Source organism: Choloepus didactylus, chromosome 3 (assembly GCF_015220235.1).
Source record: "Choloepus didactylus isolate mChoDid1 chromosome 3, mChoDid1.pri, whole genome shotgun sequence".
NCBI classification, from domain to species: domain Eukaryota; kingdom Metazoa; phylum Chordata; class Mammalia; order Pilosa; family Megalonychidae; genus Choloepus; species Choloepus didactylus.
In genome coordinates, this window is record NC_051309.1 from 130,554,489 (window position 1) to 130,577,994 (window position 23,506).

The following is a 23,506-nucleotide window of genomic DNA, read 5'->3' on the forward strand; positions in this document are numbered from 1 at the left end:
CAGAAACTTCCAAGCTTGAGGAGTTCCCATTTATCTATTTTCTCTTTTGTTGCTTGTGCTTTGGGTGTAAAGTCTAGGAAGTGGCCACCTAATACAAGGTCTTGAAGATGTTTTCCTACATTATCTTCTAGGAGTTTTTGGTACTTTCTTTTATATTGAGATCTTTGGTCCATTTTGAGTTAATTTTTGTGTAGGGGGTGAGGTAGAGGTCCTCTTTCATTCTTTTGGATATGGATATCCAACTCTCCCAGCCCCATTTGTTGAAAAGACCATTATGACTCAGTTCAGTGACTTTGGGGGCCTTATCAAAGATCAGTCGGCCATAGATCTGAGGGTCTGTCTCCGAATTCTCAATTCGATTCCATTGATCTATATGTCTATCTTTGTGCCAGTACCATGCTGTTTTGGCAACTGTGGCTTTATAATAAGCTTCAAAGTCAGGGAGTGTAAGTCCTCCCACTTCGTTTTTCTTTTTTAGAGTGTCTTTAGCAATTCGAGGCATCTTCCCTTTCCAAATAAATTTGATAACTAGCCTTTCCAAGTCTGCAAAGTAGGTTGTTGGAATTTTGATTGGGATTGCATTGTATCTGTAGATGAGTTTGGGTAGAATTGACATCTTAATGACATTTAGCCTTCCTATCCATGAACATGGAATATTTTTCCATCTTTTAAGGTCCCCTTCTATTTCTTTTAGTAGAGTTATGTAGTTTTCTTTGTATAGGTCTTTTACATCTTTGGTTAAGTTTATTCCTAGGTACTTGATTTTTTTAGTTGCTATTGAAAATGGTATCTTTTTCTTGAGTGTCTCTTCAGTTTGTTCATTTCTAGCATATAAAAACATTACTGACTTATGTGCATTAATCTTGTATCCCGCTACTTTGCTAAATTTGTTTATTAGCTCTAGTAGCTGTAGCGTCGATTTCTCAGGGTTTTCTAGATATAAGATCATATCATCTGCAAACAATGACAGTTTTACTTCTTCTTTTCCAATTTGGATGCCTTTTATTTCTTTGTCTTGCCGGATTGCCCTGGCTAGCACTTCCAGCACAATGTTGAATAACAGTGGTGACAGCGGGCATCCTTGTCTTGTTCCTGATCTTAGAGGGAAGGCTTTCAGTCTCTCCCCATTGAGTACTATGCTGGCTGTGGGTTTTTCATATATGCTCTTTATCATGTTGAGGAAGTTTCCTTCAATTCCTACCTTTTGAAGTGTTTTTATCAAAAAGGGATGTTGGATTTTGTCAAATGCTTTTTCAGCATCTATTGAGATGATCAATTGATTTTTCCCTTTTGACTTGTTAATGTGTTGTAATAAATTGATTGATTTTCTTATGTTGAACCATCCTTGCATGCCTGGAATGAACCCCACTTGGTCATGGTGTATGATTTTTTTAATGTGTCTTTGGATTCGATTTGCAAGTATTTTGTTGAGGATTTTTGCATCTATATTCATTAGGGAGATTGGCCGGTAGTTTTCCTTCTTTTTAGCATCTTTGCCTGGTTTTGGTATTAGATTGATGTTAGCTTCATAAAATGAGTTAGGTAGTGTTCCATTTTCTTCAATGTTTTGAAAGAGTTTGAGTAAGATTGGTGTCAGTTCTTTCTGGAAAGTTTGGTAGAATTCCCCTGTGAAGCCATCTGGCCCTGGGCATTTATTTGTGGGAAGATTTTTGATGACTGATTGGATCTCTTTGCTTGTGATGGGTTGGTTGAGGTCTTCTATTTCTTCTCTGGTCAGTCTAGGTTGTTCATATGTTTCCAGGAAATTGTCCATTTCCTCTACATTATCCAGTTTGTTGCCATACAGTTGTTCGTAGTATCCTCTTACAATTTTTTTAATTTCTTCAGGATCTGCAGTTATGTCACCTTTTTCATTCATTATTTTGTTTATATGGGTCTTCTCTCTTTTTGATTTTGTCAGTCTAGCTAGGGGCTTGTCAATCTTGTTGATCTTCTCAAAGAACCAACTTTTGGTGATATTTATCCTCTCTATTGTTTTTTTGTTCTCTATGTCATTTATTTCTGCTTTAATCCTTGTTATTTCTTTTCTTCTACTTGGTTTAGGATTGGTTTGCTGTTCATTTTCTAGCTTCTTCAGTTGATCCATTAGTTCTTTGATTTTGGCTTTTTCTTCCTTTTTAATATATGCGTTTAGTGCTATAAACTTCCCCCTTAGCACTGCTTTTGCTGCATCCCATAGGTTTTGGTATGTTGTGTTCTCATTTTCATTCGTCTCTATATATTTAGCAATTTCTCTTGCTATTTCTTCTTTAACCCACTGATTGTTTAGGAGTGTGTTGTTTAACCTCCAGGTATTTGTGAATTTTCTAAGTCTCTGATGGTTATTGACTTCTAATTGTATTCCATTGTGGTCAGAAAATGTGCTTTGAATAATTTCAATCTTTTTAAATTTATTGAGGCTTGTTTTATGTCCCAGCATATGATCTATTCTGGAGAAAGTTCCGTGAGCACTAGAAAAGTATGTGTATCCTGGTGATTTGGGATGTAATGTCCTGTATATGTCTGTTAAATCTAATTCATTTATCAGATTGTTTAGGTTTTCAATTTCCTTATTGGTCTTCTGTCTGGTTGATCTATCTATAGGAGAGAGTGATGTGTTGAAGTCTCCCACAATTATTGTGGAAACATCAATTGCTTCCTTTAGTTTTGCCAGTGTTTCTCTCATGTATTTTGTGGCACCTTGATTGGGTGCATAGACATTTACGATTGTTATTTCTTCTTGTTGAATTGCCCCTTTTATTAGTATGTAGTGGCCTTCTTTGTCTCTCAAAACATCCCTGCATTTGAAGTCTATTTTATCTGAGATTAATATTGCTACACCTGCTTTCTTTTGGCTGTAGCTTGCATGAAATATTTTTTTCCATCCTTTCACTTTCAGTTTCTTTGTGTCCCTGTGTCTAAGATGAGTCTCTTGTATGCAACATACTGATGGTTCATTTTTTTTGATCCATTCTGCGAATCTATATCTTTTAATTGGGGAGTTTAATCCATTTACATTCAACGTTATAACCGTGAAGGCATTTCTTGAATCAGCCATCTTATCCTTTGGTTTATGTTTGTCATATTTTTCCCCTCTGTCTATTAATATCCTTTATTGTACCCATACCAAATCTCTTTAGTACTGAACCTTTCTCCAAGTCTCTCTGTCCTTTCTTTGTTTCTCTGTCTGTAGGGCTCCCTTGAGTATCTCCAGTAGGGCAGGTCTCTTGTTAGCAAATTCTCTCAGCATTTGTTTGTCTGTGAAAAATTTAAGCTCTCCCTCAAATTTGAAGGAGAGCTTTGCTGGATAAAGTATTCTTGGCTGGAAATTTTTCTCACTCAGAATTTTAAATATATCGTGCCACTGCCTTCTTGCCTCCATGGTGGCTGCTGAGTAGTCACTACTTAGTCTTATGCTGTTTCCTTTGTATGTGGTGAATTGCTTTTCTCTTGCTGCTTTCAGAACTTGCTCCTTCTCTTCTGTGTTTGACAGTGTGATCAGTATATGTCTCGGAGTGGGTTTATTTGGATTTATTCTATTTGGAGTTCGCTGAGCATTTATGATTTGTGTATTTATGTTGTTTAGAAGATTTGGGAAGTTCTCCCCAACAATTTCTTTGAATACTCTTCCTAGACCTTTACCCTTTTCTTCCCCTTCTGGGACACCAATGAGTCTTATATTCGGACGTTTCGTATTATCTATCATATCCCTGAGGTCCATTTCGATTTTTTCAATTTTTTTCCGCATTCTTTCTTTTATGCTTTCATTTTCCATTCTGTCATCTTCCAGGTCACTGATTCGTTGTTCAACTTCCTCTAGTCTTGTACTATGAGTGTCCAGAATCTTTTTAATTTGGTCAACAGTTTCTTTAATTTCCATAAGATCATCCATTTTTTTATTTAGTCTTGCAATGTCTTCTTTATGCTCTTCTAGGGTCTTCTTGATTTCCTTTGTATCCCGTAGTATGGTCTCATTGTTCATCTTTAGTTCTTTGAGTAGCTGCTCTAGGTGCTGTGTCTCTTCTGGTCTTTTGATTTGGGTGCTTGGGCTTGGGTTATCCATATCGTCTGGTTTTTTCATATGCTTTATAAGTTTCTGTTGTTTTTGGCCTCGTGGCATTTGCTGAACTTGATAGGGTTCTTTTAGGATTTGTAGACCAATTGAAGTCCTTATCTCTAATTTATCAGATCTACAGCTTCGTGGAGTACACTTTCTCTAACTAACCAGCAGGTGGCGTCCACGAGCCGCCAGTTCTCCCCTGCTTAGCCTTTTTGGTGAGTGGGGGTGTGAGTCTTGTGGGGTCCAATTGATGTACCAAGCTTGCGTGTGTAGTTGGTGTTGCCTGCCCTGTATATGGGGCGTGTTTCTGGGCAGTCAGGGAGGGGGGGTGGCCCTAACAATCAAATCTCCCTGGTGATCCTAGAGTTTTAAAGCTGCTGCAATAGTCTAATCCTTCAGTTCAGTCCTGCCACAGTTTGTCTCTGCCACTGACCCACAAGTCCTTGGTATTGGCGTATGGCTCCTGATACTTGCGAGTGGGTCCCTCTTCCAGGCTGTGCACCCCGGGTCCTCTGTTGAGGGATGACTGTGCTATGTCACAGGTGAGTGCCGTCCCCCCAAGGAAGTTTAGGGCTGCTGGGCTGTGTAGGGAGGCTCCCAGTCTGCTGAAATGATGGTTGAATGGGGCTTTGTTAATTCACACTGCTCCACCTTCCCAACTCTGGGACAATCAGCTGAGGTTGCAGGGAAGGCTAATGTCCATGCCCCGTTTTGTGGTGTGTGCCTGTTATTTGAAGCACTTCCATCACACTGGGTTGTCTGGGGCAGCTCTGGGCTATGGGGCTGGCGATGGGCAGGAGTGTTTCCTGTCCACCAGGATGATGGCTGTGAGCGGACACCCCCCTTTTCTTGGGAAGTTGTGGTGTTTAGTGAATTTTCTCAGCCACTGGATTATTGCCTTTTGTCTCAGAGCTCTCTTAGTTCTGCTCTTGACTTGACCTGCCCAAATTGCAAGTCTTTGAAGCTTTCTGTATTGGGCTTCTTAGAGTAATTGTTTTAGAAAAAGAAAAAAGGATTAAAAAAAAAAAAGTGCCCTCCTCAGAGATCTAATGGGTTATTGAAATGCTAAGAGACAAAGCAACCAGGGGCATTAAGGAAAGGTCCACAGGGCAGAGAGATCAGCTTTTCTTCGGGATTTGCATATGCGCCTCAGGGCCTGAGCTCTGCCCTTCCCCTTTCTATGTTCACCAGAACTCCAAAAATCCTCCGCTTTTATTTTGGAGTTTTTCATGTTGTTTTTTTTCTATGCCTGTCTGCTCTCTGCTGGGCTGGCTGCTCTCAGATTCTCTAGTGTCTGGTCTCAGTCTGTCTATGGTTGGAGTTTGGATCAGTAGAATGAGTTTCCGATAAGGGCTGCCACTGCAGTTCTCCCTTCTCCTTCCCGGAGCTGACAGCCCCTCCTCCCACGGGACTGAGCCTGGCAGGGAGGGGCGTGGGTCCCCTGGCCGCAAAAACTTACAGATTTCGCTGATCTCAGCAGTTCCACGTTTTCATGAGTGTTGTATGAAGTATGCCCAAAGTCAGATTGCTCTGTGGTGTCCAGTCCACGCAGTTCCTGGCTTTCTACCTACTTTCCTGGAGGAGTAACTAAAACATACAGCTCACCAGTCCGCCATCTTGCCCCGTTTTGTAACATTTTGGACGTTTGTGTTATCACTAAAAAAATTTAGACTCTCGGCTTTCTTGCCTTAAGCTTGTACCTGGCTGGTGTTACGACCAGTTTTCTTTGAATGCCAGGAGCTAACAAAAAGAAGAAGAAGAAGAAGAAGGGGGAAAATACCTTTCCCAGTCTGCAAATTAACCTGTGCAAGTGTTCTCCTTCAAGGCTTATCTGTACAACAGGTTATATGAGAATAGCTCCAGGCCAAAGCAAGGGAGCCTCCCTGATCCTTTCTGTGCTGTGATCCTAGGCACTGCTCTGTTTGTCCAACAGCCAGCAGTTCCTTGACCCAGGCAGCACAACTTGACTGTGCTCCACAGCCTTCTGTAGGAAAGCTCTCTGAAATGTGTTCTACATGCAGGGAGGTTCTGGGATGGCAAGAACCCAATCTGTAGACAGATTGGGCCAGACAGGCACACTCCCAGTGCACAAGGGCCACTCTGCTCCCTCTGGAACCGGGACCAAGGATCCGCACTGGCAGCGTGGGCCAGTGCTGTGCCAAGCTGGTGAGTGCTGTGGAAGGGACCAGCCAGAGCCCAACGAGATCCTACCAGTTTTAAGAAGCCTCTTTCTTGATCTGGCACATGCCCTGTTACTGCAGTCCTTTAACTGTTTTCTGGAGCCCTGAGAAAGCTGTTTCTGCCAGTTTTTCCTGGTTAAAGCTTCTGTGGAGGGTATCATATCCTAAAGCATCTTACTCTGCCTTCTTGGTTGGGTAGCCCAACTTTTCTGAGCTTTTTCAAATTATTTCCAAATAAAATTTTTAAAAAGAGTACAGCAGAATAAAAAGTATATAAAAGGGAACCTTTGTTGTGTAGAACAGAAAATAAGGCAGTATCTAAAGAGTAAAATACTAAAATAAAAACCATGAGCTTAGTTTTTGTTGCTGAACTTTTTTTTAATGGAGAGGTTTGTGCATTTCTATTGCAGAGGATAAAGATCTAATAATATACAGAAGGAGAGAAAGGTGTGAAAATAAGAATAAAACAATAATTGATGGAGTAAAATCCCTTGAAGGTAGAGTGAGAAGGAAACAAAGAAAGTAGGATAAGCTTTGAATTAAAGAATGGCAGCTTTTCTGTTATGGTAAAGAAAAAGATGAGTTGATTCATATGCATATGTCTAGTGGGGCACTTGTAGTAATTCATACCTACTGGACTCTCTTATCTCTATACTGTATTATAGATAAGGTTAGCTACTGAGATTAATATATAGGTTAGGGTATTTACAAGCTATGCATAGCAAATAAATCACAAAGGAATTATTTGAACTTTTAAGAACTTTTTTCATTTGGTTTTTAGAGTCTGCAGTACTTAGCTTAAAGTATCTCTCAATTCCTTTTGATGTATGGTAAATTTATCCAGAGATATTTATCCAGTTAAAGTTTTCTGAATTTCTAAGTATTCATATTTTATATAAACACCTTTTGATTGTGATCTTAAATCATTGATTAGATCATTGCTCCTTGAATGTTTAGGCTTTGTAATTACAATATTACCATCATATTGAGATCTCTATATAACGAGTACAGATTACATTGTCTAAACCTTCAGCTGTTTTTACTGCTTTATATGTGTGTTTAAAACCTAAGTCATCTTTTCAGATGAAATGTGTATTTTGATTTCTTGAGTATTGAACTTTGGGGTTTGGGGGATACAATGTCAAAATTCATATTATTAGTTAAAACTTCTTGCCTTAACATTGAGGTGTTTCTTCTGTGCCAAGTGTTAAAATCAGACTATCTTAGATTTACAAAGGACCTGGAGCCAAAATTCCCAGTAAAGACATGGATGTCTGTGTCAGCAGAAGAGAAAAATAACACATCTATTTTTAAGTTAGTTGGAATTCTGAAGTCAGACTACTTGGTTGAATGCTTGCCATAGTGATATTAAAATTTCAAACATGTTTATAAAGCCTCTGCTGCCTCCTGCTGCCCATTGTCTAGATACTTCAATTAAACTGAAAAATTGTTTTTTAAGAATTAAATATTTCTTCTTGTGCTCATAAATATTAAACTTGAAATTATGGATATGCTGAGAAGTAAAATAAATGTTCTGAAGTTTAAAAATCATACTGGTTGGAAAATTAAAATGTAACTTTAACCTAAAATTTTCAAGCTTTAAACATTGAAATATCAAAGTTCTTTTTGACATCTTACTGCTTTTTTAATCAAAATAGCTGTTAAGAGAGTGGCACAGTTTTTGAGCCTCAGGCAATGTGTTAAGCTTACCAGCCATTTTCTTAAGCAGGAAAAATAATATATTCCTTCTTGGGAGACTCTAGAATAAATCACACTACATTTTATTTGTAAAGTGTTATTAGTAATGCACTTGATAGGCTTGAGGAAAAGTAAAGGAAAATACAAGAATTTGTCTCCATGTATACTTTTTTGGTCCTTGATCACCAACTTTGGAACATGGTGGGCAGAGTAGGGAGTGATTTTAAAGAAGAAAAACAGGATGTTTTTAATGCATTTGTTTAATCATTCTGAAGACTTGCACTGAATGTCTTTTGTGTGCTAGATATTTTGCTCTGGGGAACAATTAATGAAAAAGGCACATATACAATCGAAGAGCTTACCACAATCAGGGGAAAGCAAGAGTTTTAAACCTCAAACAAATGAATGCCAGACTTTTAGTTCCTCTCATTCTACCATCTTAAGTTTTTATTCGGGGCTGTTTTTCTTATGTGAACAAAATGGCATGCATACAGGACATTAAATTCTCATGTATATTCCCATGACTCTTTGTTAGAAATTTCTTCCAAGATTCAACTTACTGAGCCTGATCATAATCAAATGATATGGTTTGTTTGTTTGTTTGTTTTTCTTTATTAGAGAAGTTGTGAGTTTACAGAACAATCATGCATAAAATACAGGATTCCCATATACCACCCTATTATTAATACTTTGCATCAGTGTGGACCATTTGTTACAATAGATTACAGCAAATTTTTGTAATTGTACTATTAACTATAATTCATGGTTTAACTTAGGGTTCACTGTGTAGTGTATTTTCATGAATTTTTTTTTATCCTGTTACCATATATACAATCTAATATTTCCCCTTATAACCACATTCAGATATATATTACAGTGCTGTTAATTACATCCACAATGTTGTGCTACCATAACCACCATCCATTACCAAAACATTTCCATCATTCCAAATAGGAACCCTGTATATTTTAAGCCTTAACTTCTCATTCCCTATCCCTACCCCACCCCCTGGTAACCTATGTTCTAGATTCTGATTCTGTGAGTTTGCTTATTCTAATTAGATTTGTTTTTAATAAGGTTAATATATAGATGTTTTGATCAACTTTAGATTCCAGTTGAATTTTGAATGGCAGATGTATTTGTTTTTAATGTGCCTTGAATATTAACTTAGGGATAAAGGGGTCGCGTCCATATTACCATGTTTTATGAATTGCTGAGATAGACTAATAGAAAATGTGGTACATGTTGGGCATTCCATAAATTGTAGCTGTTATTTCTCTGGGGACACATGACTAAAATAACTATATAGTTTTTAAATTTTCATTCCTAAGATAAGCTGGTGATATGATGTTCACAAAGTAGTTTACTGAACTCGGAAGATACCCTGATGCTTGTGACTTTTCTATTGGTGTGCTGGTCCCTCATGCTTGGCAAGGGAAAATACTCCTCTAGTCCTTCTGGGTCTCAGATGTAACACACTTTGTCTCCCAGAAGAGTGTCAAAATCTGGGATGGTCTCCAGTAAGCTGCTCTATGAATCTAAATGCCTCAGTACTCTTTTCTTCATCTTTACCCTACAAAATACATTTTAGTTTTCAGGGTATTTGTTTATTTGTTATCTATAATAAGGAAGTTCTTTTCATTTAGATGCATTGAAGATTAGAGGGAAAAAGTCAACTTTTAATTAAAGCTCTTTTAGTTTAAGTAATATTTTACAGTGAGAGATCCAAACGTAGATATTGTTTTACTTTGAACATTCTGTTAAAGGCCCTCCAGTGAACCCTCTCATAGAATCATTAAGTGGGAAACAGAACTATATTTGCTACCATTTATGTGGTGCCATATTGGCCATTACCTGGTACCCTAGAAGTAACAAGAGTCACACTGTAAATAAGTAATAATTCTTTTCATAGGACCTTATGAAAATTATATTCAAAAACTATTTATATGGTGCCCATTATATGCCAGAACTGGAGAGATAACAATCAATTATAGGGTGGCAATATGGCTTAATGGTTAAGACCATGGGCTTTGGATTCATACAGACCTGGTTCTGATTGGCTAGCTGTGCAACCATAAGTTACTTAACCTTTCTAAGCATCTGCTTCCTCATCTGTAAAATGGAGATGATAATAGTTTCTTCATAAGATTGTCATGAAGATTAAATGACATAATATCAACTTCTTATACCTTGAATAAGCAGTCAACAAATGGTAGCTAATTAGTAGTGGTATAACATTTTATTTGTTTTCATAATACCCTTTTGCCCATTTCAATTCAGTTGATCTTCCTAACATAATAGATATTATTATATAAATAAGGAAACTGAAATTATGCAGGGTTAAGAGACTTCCGTAAAGTTACCATCCAGTATGTAGTGAATCCAAACTTCAGCCCAAGCTATCTATCTTCATATGCAGGATTTTTCCACCACACTACTTTGTCTCATTTAACCTGGGAAACACATATATAGCTCCATACAACCCATCAGGAATCGCTCTATTCTGTCATTGTCGTCACCCTGAAGTAACAATAAACTGAGGAAAAAACTTAATTTTGCATTACAGGTTCAGAAAAGAGGTGCATTTGAGTTGAGTCTTGAAGAATTAGGTTTTGTTTTTAATTGTTAATATCTGTTTATAGAAAACTTGATATAAATATGGAGAAGAATAAATGGGGTGAATGTTGAAAGATGACTTAAATGATTTTATTTCCTCCTACCCCCAGGTTCTAGGAAAGAACTCAAGAACTTGGAAGTAGGCTATAAATCTCATGAGTTCCACCCAGAATCACATCTAAAACTGAAAAATCCTTTGATAAAAAGGTAATCATTGATAATATAGAAATATTAAAGCCTTTTTTCCTAAATGTGTATATTGTAAGAAAAACTTTTTATCAGAAGGGCGTAAATACATATGAGTCTCCTGATAGCAATGGGTCTACAGTATTATAATGCTTTCTTTATTGGAAATCATTAAAGGGATGTGGGCTTTAACAACAGAAGGTCTACCAAGTGCCAGGTACAATATATCGTCGTCTGTTTTAAGCCTCACAGCATTCTTATGAAGTAGGTGATATTTTACAAAAGAGAACTTTTGGGAATTAGATTAAGTAATTTGTCTAAAGCAATGGAACTGAGCTTTGAACCTAGCTCTCTCTGTCTAGCAAAGTCTCAACTCTTTCTGCCATTCTGTTCTAACTCAAGAATCACTGGTTCAGGTAATTTGTGAGAAAAATAATTTGGTCATAAAATGTTTACAATGTTTTATAATTTATCTTTGCCTTAGAAGTTTTTACCTAAATAAAAGTAATCTTGATTAACTAAATTATTATTATTAATTAGTATGATATCATTATAGCATTATGTATCAAAAAATACCTCTATTGCTTTAAAGTTATATTGATGGAGAAGTGTTTGGGGATATTGAATTGTTTGTAACATGGGTCCCTTAAATTCTGTGCTACATTTTATCACAAACGTAACTTCAGTGTTTGTAAGTTGTCATGAGTTTTTAAAATTACATTATTTCTAATTAGAAATCTGACTTTGTCAATAACAGATGTTTCTGGTAAGCATTCAGGTATTCTGGCATAAAGATTTTGGGATCAGAGAGAGTGTAAAATGTTAATGGTTGCAAATTTTTTTCCCTTTTCTGTTGATATGTTACAAAAATAATATAAAATGGGCAGTCAAACTACAGACAAATGATGGTTTTTTTCCCTCTATTTTTTTTTTACTTTCATGTGGTGCCTTAGTTTTGTTTTCCTTTTCACATCCAGGTCACATACACATGAAACCAATGGAAAGTTATTCCTTTCTTCCAGTCCACAAATATTTAAGGACCATACTTCAAGGGAGCATATCCACCAGTCAAGTGAACAGCAACTTGAGAAATCAAGTGAATGCAAATTTTCTGAGTGGCTTAATATAGAAAATGCTGAGAGAACAGGTTTGCCTTTTCACATTGATGATAACTCTGCTTCTGGAAAGAGAGTGAACAGTAATGAAGTAGCCTCACCATCTCCATTGCGGTCTTCACACATGACAGTTATTGGGTTAAAGCCAGAAACTGCTCCCCTGATGCAGCAGCATCAAAATATGATGGAACCATGTTGTTCTGAGAACTCTCTATCCAGGGATCATGTATTTCAGTTAATCCAGAGATCTGATGGTTATCAGATGCCAAAACTTCTTTGCCAGAATGCACCGCCTCCTTTGCCACCAAAGAAGTATGTTACAACCAGTATGCCACAGTCAGAGAAAAATGAATCTACACCTGAGGTCAAACTTACAGACATGTTTAAAGTTAATTCTTCTAGTCTTCCGAAGTCTTGTATAAGCGTAGCATCAGAAGCAGGTTTAGAAGTGAGTACATATATGAATGATGAAAAACTTAAGGCAGCAGTTCAAGTGAAAGAACAAGTTGGCAACACACCGAACCACCTGTCCAACTCTTCAATTAATGATTTTCAGGTAGGGTCTGATGCAGTTGTTGATACATTTTGCCAATCAGATTCTAGTTCTACATTTCCAAATGAGACAGTTACATTAACTACCTATTTTTCAGTTGATAGCTGCATGACTGATACATACAGATTGAAATATCATCAAAGGCCCAAGCTCTGTTTTCCAGAGAGCAGTGGCTTTTGTAATGATAATTCATTATCTCAGACTGAAAGAGGTCTTGGACCTGTGTTACATAACAGTCTTGGTTCAAGCTGTCCTTCTGAGCAAAGATATAAACCTAGCATACACTGTAATAGATAAATGATGAAATCGGCAAGCTCATGCTTCTCAGAGGCCATTAAAATATGAGAAATAGGAACCTACTGAACAAACCTAGTGAGATGTAGAAAATTAAACCATGGAATTTTAAGTCATTAATCAAGTTTTATTATAAACTCACAGATATATATTATCTTGTGACCAATTTAATGTATATTTTAGAAGTTCCCTTTGAATAGTCTTGCATGCCTCAGAAAATAGAAAAGCAGGGGTATGCAGCGAATTATTTACCATATGCTACAGTTGAATAAAAATTAAATTTGCCTTTCTATTATGTAACTAGGAGTATTAAACTACGTTAATCATGTATGTAGATTGGTAAACAATGCTAATTGAAAAATACTGGGTGACACTTAGTCTAGTTTAAGCAGTATTTGCTTTATGAAGGAGCACTTTCTAATGGGTAACCAAGAGGGCTTCACCCATTTGTTTTTGACTTCTGTGATAGTCTGTTACATATGATCCCTGTAAGTGTCTTAAAGAGAAATGATCCATGAAATTTGTAGCTTTTGAAAATAAATGCCTTAATGATTAGCAATATTTAAATTCTCAAGATCAGAAGAAACTTAATTTCCATCCTAGAACTTTTATTTCACAATGCCTAATTATATAAATTAGGCAACTGTTGTGTGTACTCACAAACATTATTTCAGCCATGTTAGCTAAAAATAATGAAAATACTTTACTGTATTTATTTATCTTGTTACATTTGCTTTAATTTTATATGAAATATGAAAGGTTTTTATTTTTATTTGGTTTACTTTAGGCTGCTAAAAACTAGTGTTAGGCATTAACACCTAGGGCCCACTTACTGGGAATGTCACTGTGACTGCCTAAATTTTCCCTGCTAAAATCTTACCTGATTGTGGGTTGTCACACCAGTCTATTGATTTTCATATTCTTGAATCGGATAAATCCACCTGAGTTTCAAGATTCAATTTCTGCCTTTAATATAGTATATAATTTTAATGAAATGTTATTGGCATGAGTATCTCTTCTCTTATTCTACTTTAAACAACAGTAATTTTACACCTAATACTTTTCACAGGAGAGGATTTTGTTTAAAAAAAAAAAAAGGAATTTTTCATTCTTTTGATGACCTTGTGACTGAAAATAAATTACTTTAATTGCCTTATTTCATTAGTTCTCATTTTATTCTGTACTAAACTGGTAAACTAATTGAGGGTTTATAAAACAATTTTATATTGTCCATTCCACAGAGGATCAAGTTATATAATTAAAATTTTTATTATTTTCATGAATGCATAAACTTCATAGATATAATAGTTCTGTAAAGTAAAATAATTAAATTCAATATCTGGACCAATTCCATAAATTGTGTTAAAATATTCCAAATTGTAAATGGTAAATAGGAAATAATTGTTTATAAAGTCTGACCTCACCTTGTTACCAGACCTTGGCCAAATTTTGTTATCCACCAGTAGACAATTTTCATTTTTAAGCCTTTCTAACCATAACAATAGATGATTATTACTGTATATTATTCTCTTAATTTAGCAATACTTGAATACCAATTTAAATTTTATCCTTTTAAAAAGCTTATTTTTAATAACTTTTAGTACAAATTTGTAAATACTGTAAAGTTTGTAAAATTTTATTTGAAATATCAGTGTATTTAATTCTTGTTTTTATAACATTGTGAAGTTCTAGAAAAATGGGCTTATTTTAAGTATTTTTAATGTCTTTTAAAAACTTTGTATAAGGTTTTTTTGTTTGTTTTTCTACTTGGTCAGGATTTCCAGTTGAAAATGTATTTTTTGAAACATTTAAATTAATTTCTGATATTTAACAGCAATCGCTTAGATTTTGTCTTTTCAGGTCACAATTGAATGGCAAACATCAAATCAAAATGTCCGATTTTGGCTTTTAAAGTACTATCTAGTTGAAACCTCTTGAATCATGTAATAGTACTGAACAAACTAGAAACTGACCATTTGTTTTATGTAATTAACTTCAAATATAGATTGAATACATATTTACTAATTAATCGACATGAAAAATTTTTACTTCCAGGGTACCTATTTATTTTTTAAATGTTTTCATCTGGTTATAAGCTTATTATGAGAATTTTGGTAAAATGAACCAATAATTGTAATGTTCAAAATATTTATATTAAGAATGTTATATTTTCATGTGAAATCAGTTTCTTATGGTTCAGAATTTTTTTTAAGATAAAACTAATTTTTAAATTAATATTGTTGCACTTTTCTTTGTATTTATGCACTGTCGTCTTTCCCCTTCCTCCACCTCCCACATATTTTATGGGAAATGTAAGTCAATTTAAAGTTCAGGGGAACTTGGGATTTTACTGATCATAAAATGTCAGTAAAGGACACTCCTACGATTTAAACTCTAGCAAAGTCTAAGTCATGGCTCCTAGGGAAAGAGTTGGCAAACATTTATAAAGGGCCAGATAGTAAATATTTTAGGCATTGTGACCTAACTTAATTAAGCTGTATTGCTTGTTATGAATTGGAGTCAGTTGGTCATGGACAGCTGTTAGATTCTTCAAGATAGTAGTAGCTTCTAAAAGTTCAAGGTAGATGAGTGATACAGTCCTAATCCATCCCAGCCTCACTACCAGGTAATTTATAAAAGCAAGTAAAAAAAAGCATTATTATCAGCATGGAATTATATATTTGAATGTGGTTCATAGGGGTAATTTTAGGTTGTATATATGTTACTAGAACAAAAATTTTTTTTTAAAAACAAAGGACTGTACAACATAACTGGTGAACCCTACATGTAAACCATGGACTGTAGCTAATAGTTCAATTATAATATTCTTTCATTGACTGTAACAAATGTACCACACAAATGCAAGGTGTTAATAATGGAGGGGAGTATATGGGAACTCTATTTTCTGCTTGAATTTTCTATAAACCTACAACTTTTCTTTAAAATAAAGCCAGGGCACAGGTCATTAAAAAAAAAAAAAAAAAAAGCAAATCAGACCAAATTCAACTATACAAGTAAACCTTTATTAGACAAAATTATTAGCAAGCAACATAAAAAGTTCATATAACACACAATACTATTTTAGGAAGCTCAAGAGTTTCAAAGAATATATGTGCTAGCTTTCCCATACTGGCTATTATCTACTTTCTCTAAAATTTTATGAATCCATCAACCATAGCATATATTTCATAAGAGTCTCAGTCTAAAAATTAAACTGGAAATTTACAGCCAATACTTTGTGGGTCTGCATGTTCTGTAATGCTTTTGTATTATTATGGCCTTTTTATGCAACTTAAAAACACTTGGTTCTTTATCTCAAAATCCTTCCCTTGCTTTTCAGTAATTTATTTTTGAACTTAGTAACTACCTCAACTTATTATTTTACCATATTATTTACATATTAAACCATGACCAAAGCTTAAAATGTTAAAGGCATTACTATTTATTAATGAATACATTAAACCATTAAGTACAAATAATTTCATATTCAGCCCCTGTAGAGCCATCAGATATTTGAAAAAAAGTTTTTAAACACGAACGAATGAGTTTAGATTTAAGAACTTAGCTATGAATGGATGAGAGCACTACCCATTTTATATAGTCCCCCAAATAAGTAACAGAATGTGTAAAATAAAAAGGTCCCTTGATTTGAAATTCTTCTGCTTCACAATCCTGTCTTCTTTATTCAAAAGGTTTGTAATCATTTTCAGAATCCACTTCAGAAAACAACTTCTTTATTTAGATATCAGGTAAACCATTCTGTAAAAACCAAGTATTTGTCAGCAATGTTCCCTTTACCTTTCCCATTTAACACTTTCCGCCAATTTCTGAAAATTTTGATTGTTTTTGAGTCATTTGCCTATATTAATTATTTACATATTAATAAGAGAAAAAAAAAATGCCTGAACTATTTCAAGTAGGGCTTCCATTTTCTACCCAGAACTGAAAATCCAGGTCCTTAGAGAAAAAAAAAATTATCATACTTGAGCTATCAGGTTCAACGAAGAGGGATGTGGTGGTGACACTCTTTACAAATAGCTTGACAGAGAATTTTACAGGAATGTCCATCCCTTCCATTCTCCCCACTCAACCCTCTGCCTTCTAACTTGCCACACCGGCTATGGTATCAAAGACGAGAGGGCCTAAAATACAATGAGCTTATGCCCAAATAATAGACAAAATTTGGGGATGGGAGATGGGTGAAGAATAATAATTACCTAACAAGGAGTGCAATTTCAGGAGTAAAAAATCCCATACATAAAATCTTGGACACGTGGTACTCATAAATATGACAACGGAGAGGAGGTAATTGATAGTGAATGCACAATCAGCACCAAAGTCCAGGAGAACGGTTTAGTGTCTAAATCGGCTGTACTGCTTTTCTTCCATTGCCCCCTCATCTCACTGCTTCTCTCCTGAAGTGTAGCTTTTCCCCTTATCACTGAGTCCTGTGACCCTCTTCTTCTTCTGCATCCCCTCCCCCATTCTTCAAGTTCCCTTCCTTCAAGCCCTGCCAGGCGTGCCTTTTCGACTGAGTGGTAGCGAAATTTTGTGACTTAGTTGGTATTTTGGGATGTGTGGAGTGTGTGAAAAGGGGGAAGTCATAGACTCCCAGGTTTCAGGCAGGAGTAACTGGGTGTATCAAGTTGAATTTAATGAAATGGGAACACAAGGAAAAGTACATTTGGGTAAGAGGTTAAAAGTGCCGTGATGGACATATGAGCCAATTCCCTCCATACTCCCTTAAGGACCCCCACTGGGGTGTCAAGGAAGGACACTCACTTTGGTCCAACCCCCAACCCACCCGACTTAGCCACTCCCCAGCTGTGTGACCTTGGGACATATATCAACTCTCTGGAATTCAGTTTACTTCCCCCCCCCACTTCTTCCCCACCCCCCCAAAAAAACACGTTGGAATAGCTGGTCTCTAAACACCCTTACCACTTCGACAAGCAGTGACTCTACATTCAGACTACTCACCAGGGCAAAAAATACACGAAGAAAAACAACAGCAGGTCGAGGAGGATGAAAATCCAAAGGTCTAACCAGTATGAGGTTTTCGGAAGCCCGTTTGTCCCGGACGAAGGCTGCACCATGGGATTGTGCTGCGCCCTCCCAGCTTCACCCAAGCCTCGCCGCACCCGGAGACGGTCCCCACCATTTACCGCCAAACCATTCTCCTCCATCTTGCTCGCCTCCCGGTTAACGCAACCCGAGCACCTAGAAAAGCTTCAGTTCCAGCCCTTCTCCGTTTCGCGGCGCCGGAAACTGGAGCAACCTTAATCGCCGCGCAGTCTTCTGAGCCCAACCCGGGTCAGCGGAACTGTAGGCTGTGCCCGCCCCTCCCAGTGCGCAGGCGCCGGGCCTGTGTCCGCTGCCTGCGTGACTGCAGGCAGGTGGCGAGGCTTCCCCTGCAGGCGGAGGGAGCGGGCCCGCCCACTTCCGCCCTGCTGCTTTCCTGTCTAATGCTGGTCTTTAAGGTTTCATAAAACTACCCGCTCGTGGGAACTGGCAAGTGATTGACTCCACCCTGAAACCGCGCGTGATCACGTTCTTCACTTTTGATTCTTATACCGAGGTTTTAGGAAGCACTCTGGTGGATTTTGTACTGTACTAGCATTTTATACTTTTTATTTAACCCGTTGAAACAGCCCTGTTGAACGTTACGAGCTTCAGTTTCTAAGGGGGCCGGAGAGCAAAGCGTGAGGATTTTGCAGGTACGTCCTGGGTGTGAATTTAAGAACAATCAAAGTATTTGGTCGTGTGATCCCCAGCAAGATTAGAATGCCATCAGAAAAAAAGAAAAAAATACCATATTGTCTGGATTTTCCTGGCAGCTCCAATTTCAAATATTCTCAGATTATGAGTCCTGAATTGCTCAGAAAATATCGGTGTCTAGTCATATAAGTGGTCCTATTAGTGAGATAGTGATTGGTGATGTGATTGTTGTGATTTTACATAAACTATCATCAAAACTTAATGAGACCTTTTCGAAGCTGGGATTACATCATTTTACAGAATTAGAAAATAAAACACAAAACGAGTGAATTGCCTAATGTTACTCAAAAATTACAAAACCTAAAACTGACTCCAAATCCAGTTTTCTTAATGCTATTCTACAGCTGCTTCCATTGCTACAATTTGCCTCCAAGTCAGTTGCCAAATAATAGACACAAAGATAGTGAATTTAACTAGACTATGTGATGTATCCCAGATCATCTCCTGGTAGATTGGAAGAAACCCTGATCTTAAATGATATTGAGGCTTTACAAAACTCAGGAGAGGCAAGTAAATCATTGTCACAGTTACGGAAGTCAAGGACACACTCAACAGCAATCTCCCATCCCTCTCTTTTCCCCCTCTTGTTTGTATGTAGGTGTTTATGTTTCCACTCTTGTTTGTTTGCATGCACGTGTTTGTTATGTTTCCATTTGTGCTTGTTTACGTGCAGGTGTTGGATATGTTTCTACTTCCCAAGAGAATGCAGGAAGGAGGGAGACTTCAAGTCTTAACCAGTCCCAGCTGCTTGCCAGGGCACAAAGGTTGCTCATTGGCAGAGCTCCCTCCCCCCCCTGGAGTGTATAAAAGTTCATCACTAAGTCAGTGCAGGTGTCCCTCATCTCTGATGGGGCATGAAGAGCTGCCATCCTTCATGTGGAGCTGCTGTCCAACCACCCTGGCCCAAGCAGTGGCCTCCCTGAGGGACTGGCCAAGGTGAGATGTTTTCCTCCACTAACTTTCGGACTCTTCGTGCTGTCAAGCAATAAAGTGGTCATTTGCTGGGAGCCTTTGCTATTCCTGAACTTGTGTTTCCATGGCACAAAGTATAGCAACTTGCTGCACAACCCTACCTGAGAATGAAGGAGTCTCCTCACTGGCAAGATAGGATCAATCATTTCTAATTACTAAAACAGGATTGATAAAAATTATTCAAAATAGCAGTTTAGAAGTAGCCTGACATATGCTGGAAAAGTTCTGAAATTGTCTTAAACTTCTCCTTGGCAAAGAGACACATGTTCATCTATTAGGGGATGTTGGTACTAAAGTCTGATCTTCTGAAGCAGGAAGGTCTTTCAGACTTGGGACAGGAGAACAAATAGAGAGGGATCATTTAGAACTAGTTAAATTTAAAGATCTACTACCTTTTCAGACTTCACCCCTGTAAAAATCCCATTGATTCTTTATTACTCCTTACAACACACAGAATTTGAAGTATTATGTGGAATTTGCTATGTCCCTAAATTAAAAGCAATTAAATTTCAAAGAAAGTACCATACTGAAATCAGGGTCTACTGTTAGTAATGTAGGAGCTCTACATTTTCTCCTCCCCCCCTGAACTTTTTTTACCTCACATGTTCAAGTGAAAAATGTGCTCCAGGAACTAGAGATTGTATTATCACACTGCAACCATGATCTAACATTCACAATACCATCAGCACAATTATTCTAGTTGGGGCTGGGATGGGGAACATAATGTATGAGAATGTCCTAACAGGCCAAAGACAGCTAAGTATCTTTAAGAAGACATTTCAGGTCTTTTGAAGTTCAAGTGCAGGAGGGAGGTGATGAATTTGGTTTGGACTTTTGGTGATAATGCAGATTTCTTTAGGCAGCTGTCAAGCCAGTAGTACATATAATAAGGTATTCTCATGATTATCCTAAGTTAGTAACCTTTCCAACAGTAAAGAATTTTGTTGTTGTAATTATCATCTGAAACCCAGTAAGTGTCTTAAATCATCCCTTTCTCATCTTAACTCCATCTTTTCTTCCTTTCCAAATTGGATACCTGCCCAGTAATAACCCCATTGATTGGTACAGCAAGTTATTTCTCCTTCTTCTGGAGCATTTTATCCATTTCCTTTTGTACTCTTCCATCATTACTGCCATCACATACTTGTGGTTTGGAGCTGTGTGTACCCCAGAAAAACATATTCTTAAACTTAATCTTTTCCTGAGGGTATGAACCCATTGTAAATAGGACCTTTTTATGAAGTTGCTTCAGTTAAGGTGTGGTCCACCTCAATCAGAATGGATCTTAGTACTGTTACTGGAGTCCTTTATAAGAGAATGAAATTCAGACAGAGAAAGCAAGCCACAGAAGCAAGAAGCTGAAATCAATGGAAATTGGAAGAGAAATGAGAGGCCAGAAGATGCTGCCATGTGCTTTCCATGTGACAGAAAAGCTAAGGACCAAGGATCTCTGGCAGCCAGCCCCAGAACAACCAGTCTTGGGGAAGAAAACATCACCTTGATGATTCCTTTTTGGAACTTTCTTTTAGCCTCAAAACTGTGAGCTAATTAATTGCCATTGTTTAAGCCAACCCAATGCATGGTATTTCCTTGAGCAGCCAAGGAAACTAAAACACATACCTATGATAATTTTCTTTTTTTCACACTTGTACCGTCCTCATAACTAATGGCTTTTTGTTGCAGCTTCTCTTTTATCTTCATCTTGACTTTTAGTAGCTCCTATGCTTACACTCCACTGTTAAATTGGTTCCACCCTACGCAACCGACCTGCCTCAGGAAACACCCTTTGCTCCAGCCGGATTGTTTTCTTCCATCTTCCTTATGTGAACTATTCGCCTCTTGACCTCTGGGCTCTGACAGTGCTGTTTCCATTAAACTTTAATGCTTCCACACATGCCCAAATCCTACCTACCATTTGGGGCCCAACTCAAGTGCCAGCTTCATGAGTTTTCCTCACTACATTGAGGTCTCCATTCCCAGCATTTCTAACCTACCAATTGCAGCAACATCACATTTAACTTGCCATGCTTTCTTCTTAGGGAGAGGATTATCTTTTCAACATCAGGGCAGTGAATTATTTGCTTCATTAGTTTTTTGTCTTCTTCGAGTGATAATTATTTCCCTATGCATACCGTAACAGCCACCTATTGATGAGGCCATGTATTAGACTTAGTCATCTTTCAAAATTTCTCTACATCCAGGTTGAAAAAGGCTAAATTTTCCTTGATGACCCAAATTTATCCATCCATCTATTCTTTTCCTTGAACCCTGTTGTACCTCCTTTTCTTCCACATTATGACTTAAATAACTTTGACCTCTCCCAATTCTTCCAGTCGGCAATTTCCATTCTACATCTAACCCCTCTAGATATGAATATCATGGTTATTATTTTTTCTAGAATATACTGAATGTCTTCTTCTATAACATAACCTGGCAAACTTGTGTACTGATAACCTTCAACCTGGGTAATCATCACTGGACAGGGCTTTGCGTGTTTTTGTGCTTATCTTATTGATTCCCTTTATAATTCTCTTATTCTAAATCACTCTCTCCTTCAGTCTCTCACTTTTTCTCTTCTCCTTCCCATGAGATATCCTGGATCTGTACTTTACCAATCAGATTGAGACCATTACACTGAATTCCTTTACCTTTCCTCATTTCTACCCTAAATTTCCTTTATATGGTCACATCAAGTCAGTTGATGCCATCTCTGAGGAATAATGCCCCTCTCTTTCCTAGTCGTAAAACATCCTCTTATATGCTTAATCCCATCTGTGAAGCAAGTTGCTACCTGGTACATCATGGGAACATGGCCTGAGGCACAACAGCAGCTTTCAGCAAATGAATGCCTTATTACTTACATAGCATAAAGAGTCCAAAAGAGCAGGGAAGAGATCCATCATGGTGGGTCTCCCAGGGAGGCCAGCTGTTCAGGATGGTTTAGGTAGATGGCAGTTCTGCATGTCCCACTTTACATCTAAGGGGAAAGACAAATATGTACTGCCAAGGGTGGGGTATTTATATGACACCAGCGGAGAGGGCCCTGTGACTGAGAGTTCCTGCCCTGATAAGCATCTGGGCTGCTTGTTCCTGGTTTCTGGTTTCAAGGCATGGTTGGGTCTTTTCATTAGTCCTAACATCTCCCTCAGGCTATGGAATGGAAATAGCCTAAAACGTCTGTGCACAACAGGAAAGGACATGGGTTGGCAAAGGCTGGGAGATGACCGCTGAGTGTGTCTGTGACTTTCCATCAGCCATCCCTCAGCCTCTCAACCAGGCCTAGCCTACTCCTCTGCATTAGCTTCTATAACATAAGCCCACTCCCAGCTCTGATGGGAAGGCTGAGATGGGTTGGGTCAACAATATAGACAGTAAGCATTTGGTAACACCAGCAGCTGCAGCACATTAGGAAGACTTCCCCTATGTGTACCATTACTCCAAGCAGGATGATCAAGTCTGTCTGGAGTAATGATTGCAGGCAGCCATGTCTCCCCATCCTCACAGCCCATTTCCCCCACCCCTACCCCAGAGCCAACTGAAGAAGTTCCACAAAGAACCTACATTTTGCAGCCAGTGTGCTTGCAGTTGGATTTTCGTCACCCCCTGTTCCACCTCCCCTGAGGTATTAACCCATGTTTTTGCCAGTTTCATTACATTGGAAGTTGTTGCATCTTAACGGGTTGTCCAGGGATGTGGAGAAGAAGAGTACACAGCCAATGGCTGTGCCACTATGCTTGTCACAGGGCATAAATGAAGGACTTCCTGTTGTTGGTTCAAATGTGAGACAGGGAAAATCAGCTCCTTGAAGGTCAATCTGGACTCAGCAAAGAAGAGAGAGGAAGTAGGGATCACATGGCAGATCCAGCAGTCAGGCAGGTTCCCTGCTTCTGTGATGGTCCAGGTCAGCTGGATGGAGGTGTTTTCCTTCCAGATTGCTGCTGGGTCGTAGCTGTAAAAAACAGCAGATGGTTGCAGCAACAAGTCCTGACAGGAGGGTCAAGCAACCACTTCCTGTGGGAGAGAGTTTTCTCAGCCTATTTGCAGTAGCTTCTCT

At 37.8% G+C, this 23,506-nt stretch overlaps 2 protein-coding genes across 4 annotated transcripts in view; one reads left to right on the plus strand and one right to left on the minus strand.

The window, feature by feature from the left end:
* The window catches only part of USP53 (ubiquitin specific peptidase 53), an 80,665-nt gene extending 65,777 nt beyond the window's left edge, over positions 1 to 14,888 (plus strand). For 2 of the 3 annotated variants that reach the window (XM_037830558.1, XM_037830556.1), the window contains 2 exons: positions 10,665 to 10,761; positions 11,694 to 14,888. In XM_037830558.1, coding sequence (XP_037686486.1) covers positions 10,665 to 10,761; positions 11,694 to 12,705 — 1,109 coding nt within the window. In that variant the 3' untranslated portion in view covers positions 12,706 to 14,888. The remainder of the gene's footprint in view (positions 1 to 10,664; positions 10,762 to 11,693) is intronic. The other variant, XM_037830559.1, reaches the window with a different exon arrangement.
* Positions 14,889 to 15,703: 815 nt separating this feature from the next.
* C3H4orf3 (chromosome 3 C4orf3 homolog) lies at positions 15,704 to 18,049 on the minus strand. The gene is made up of 2 exons (XM_037829044.1): positions 17,683 to 18,049; positions 15,704 to 16,461 (listed from the first exon to the last, which is right to left on the minus strand). Coding segments are annotated over exons 1-2 (207 nt in total). The 5' UTR covers positions 17,889 to 18,049; the 3' UTR covers positions 15,704 to 16,460.
* Between the last annotated feature and the right edge of the window lie 5,457 nt (positions 18,050 to 23,506).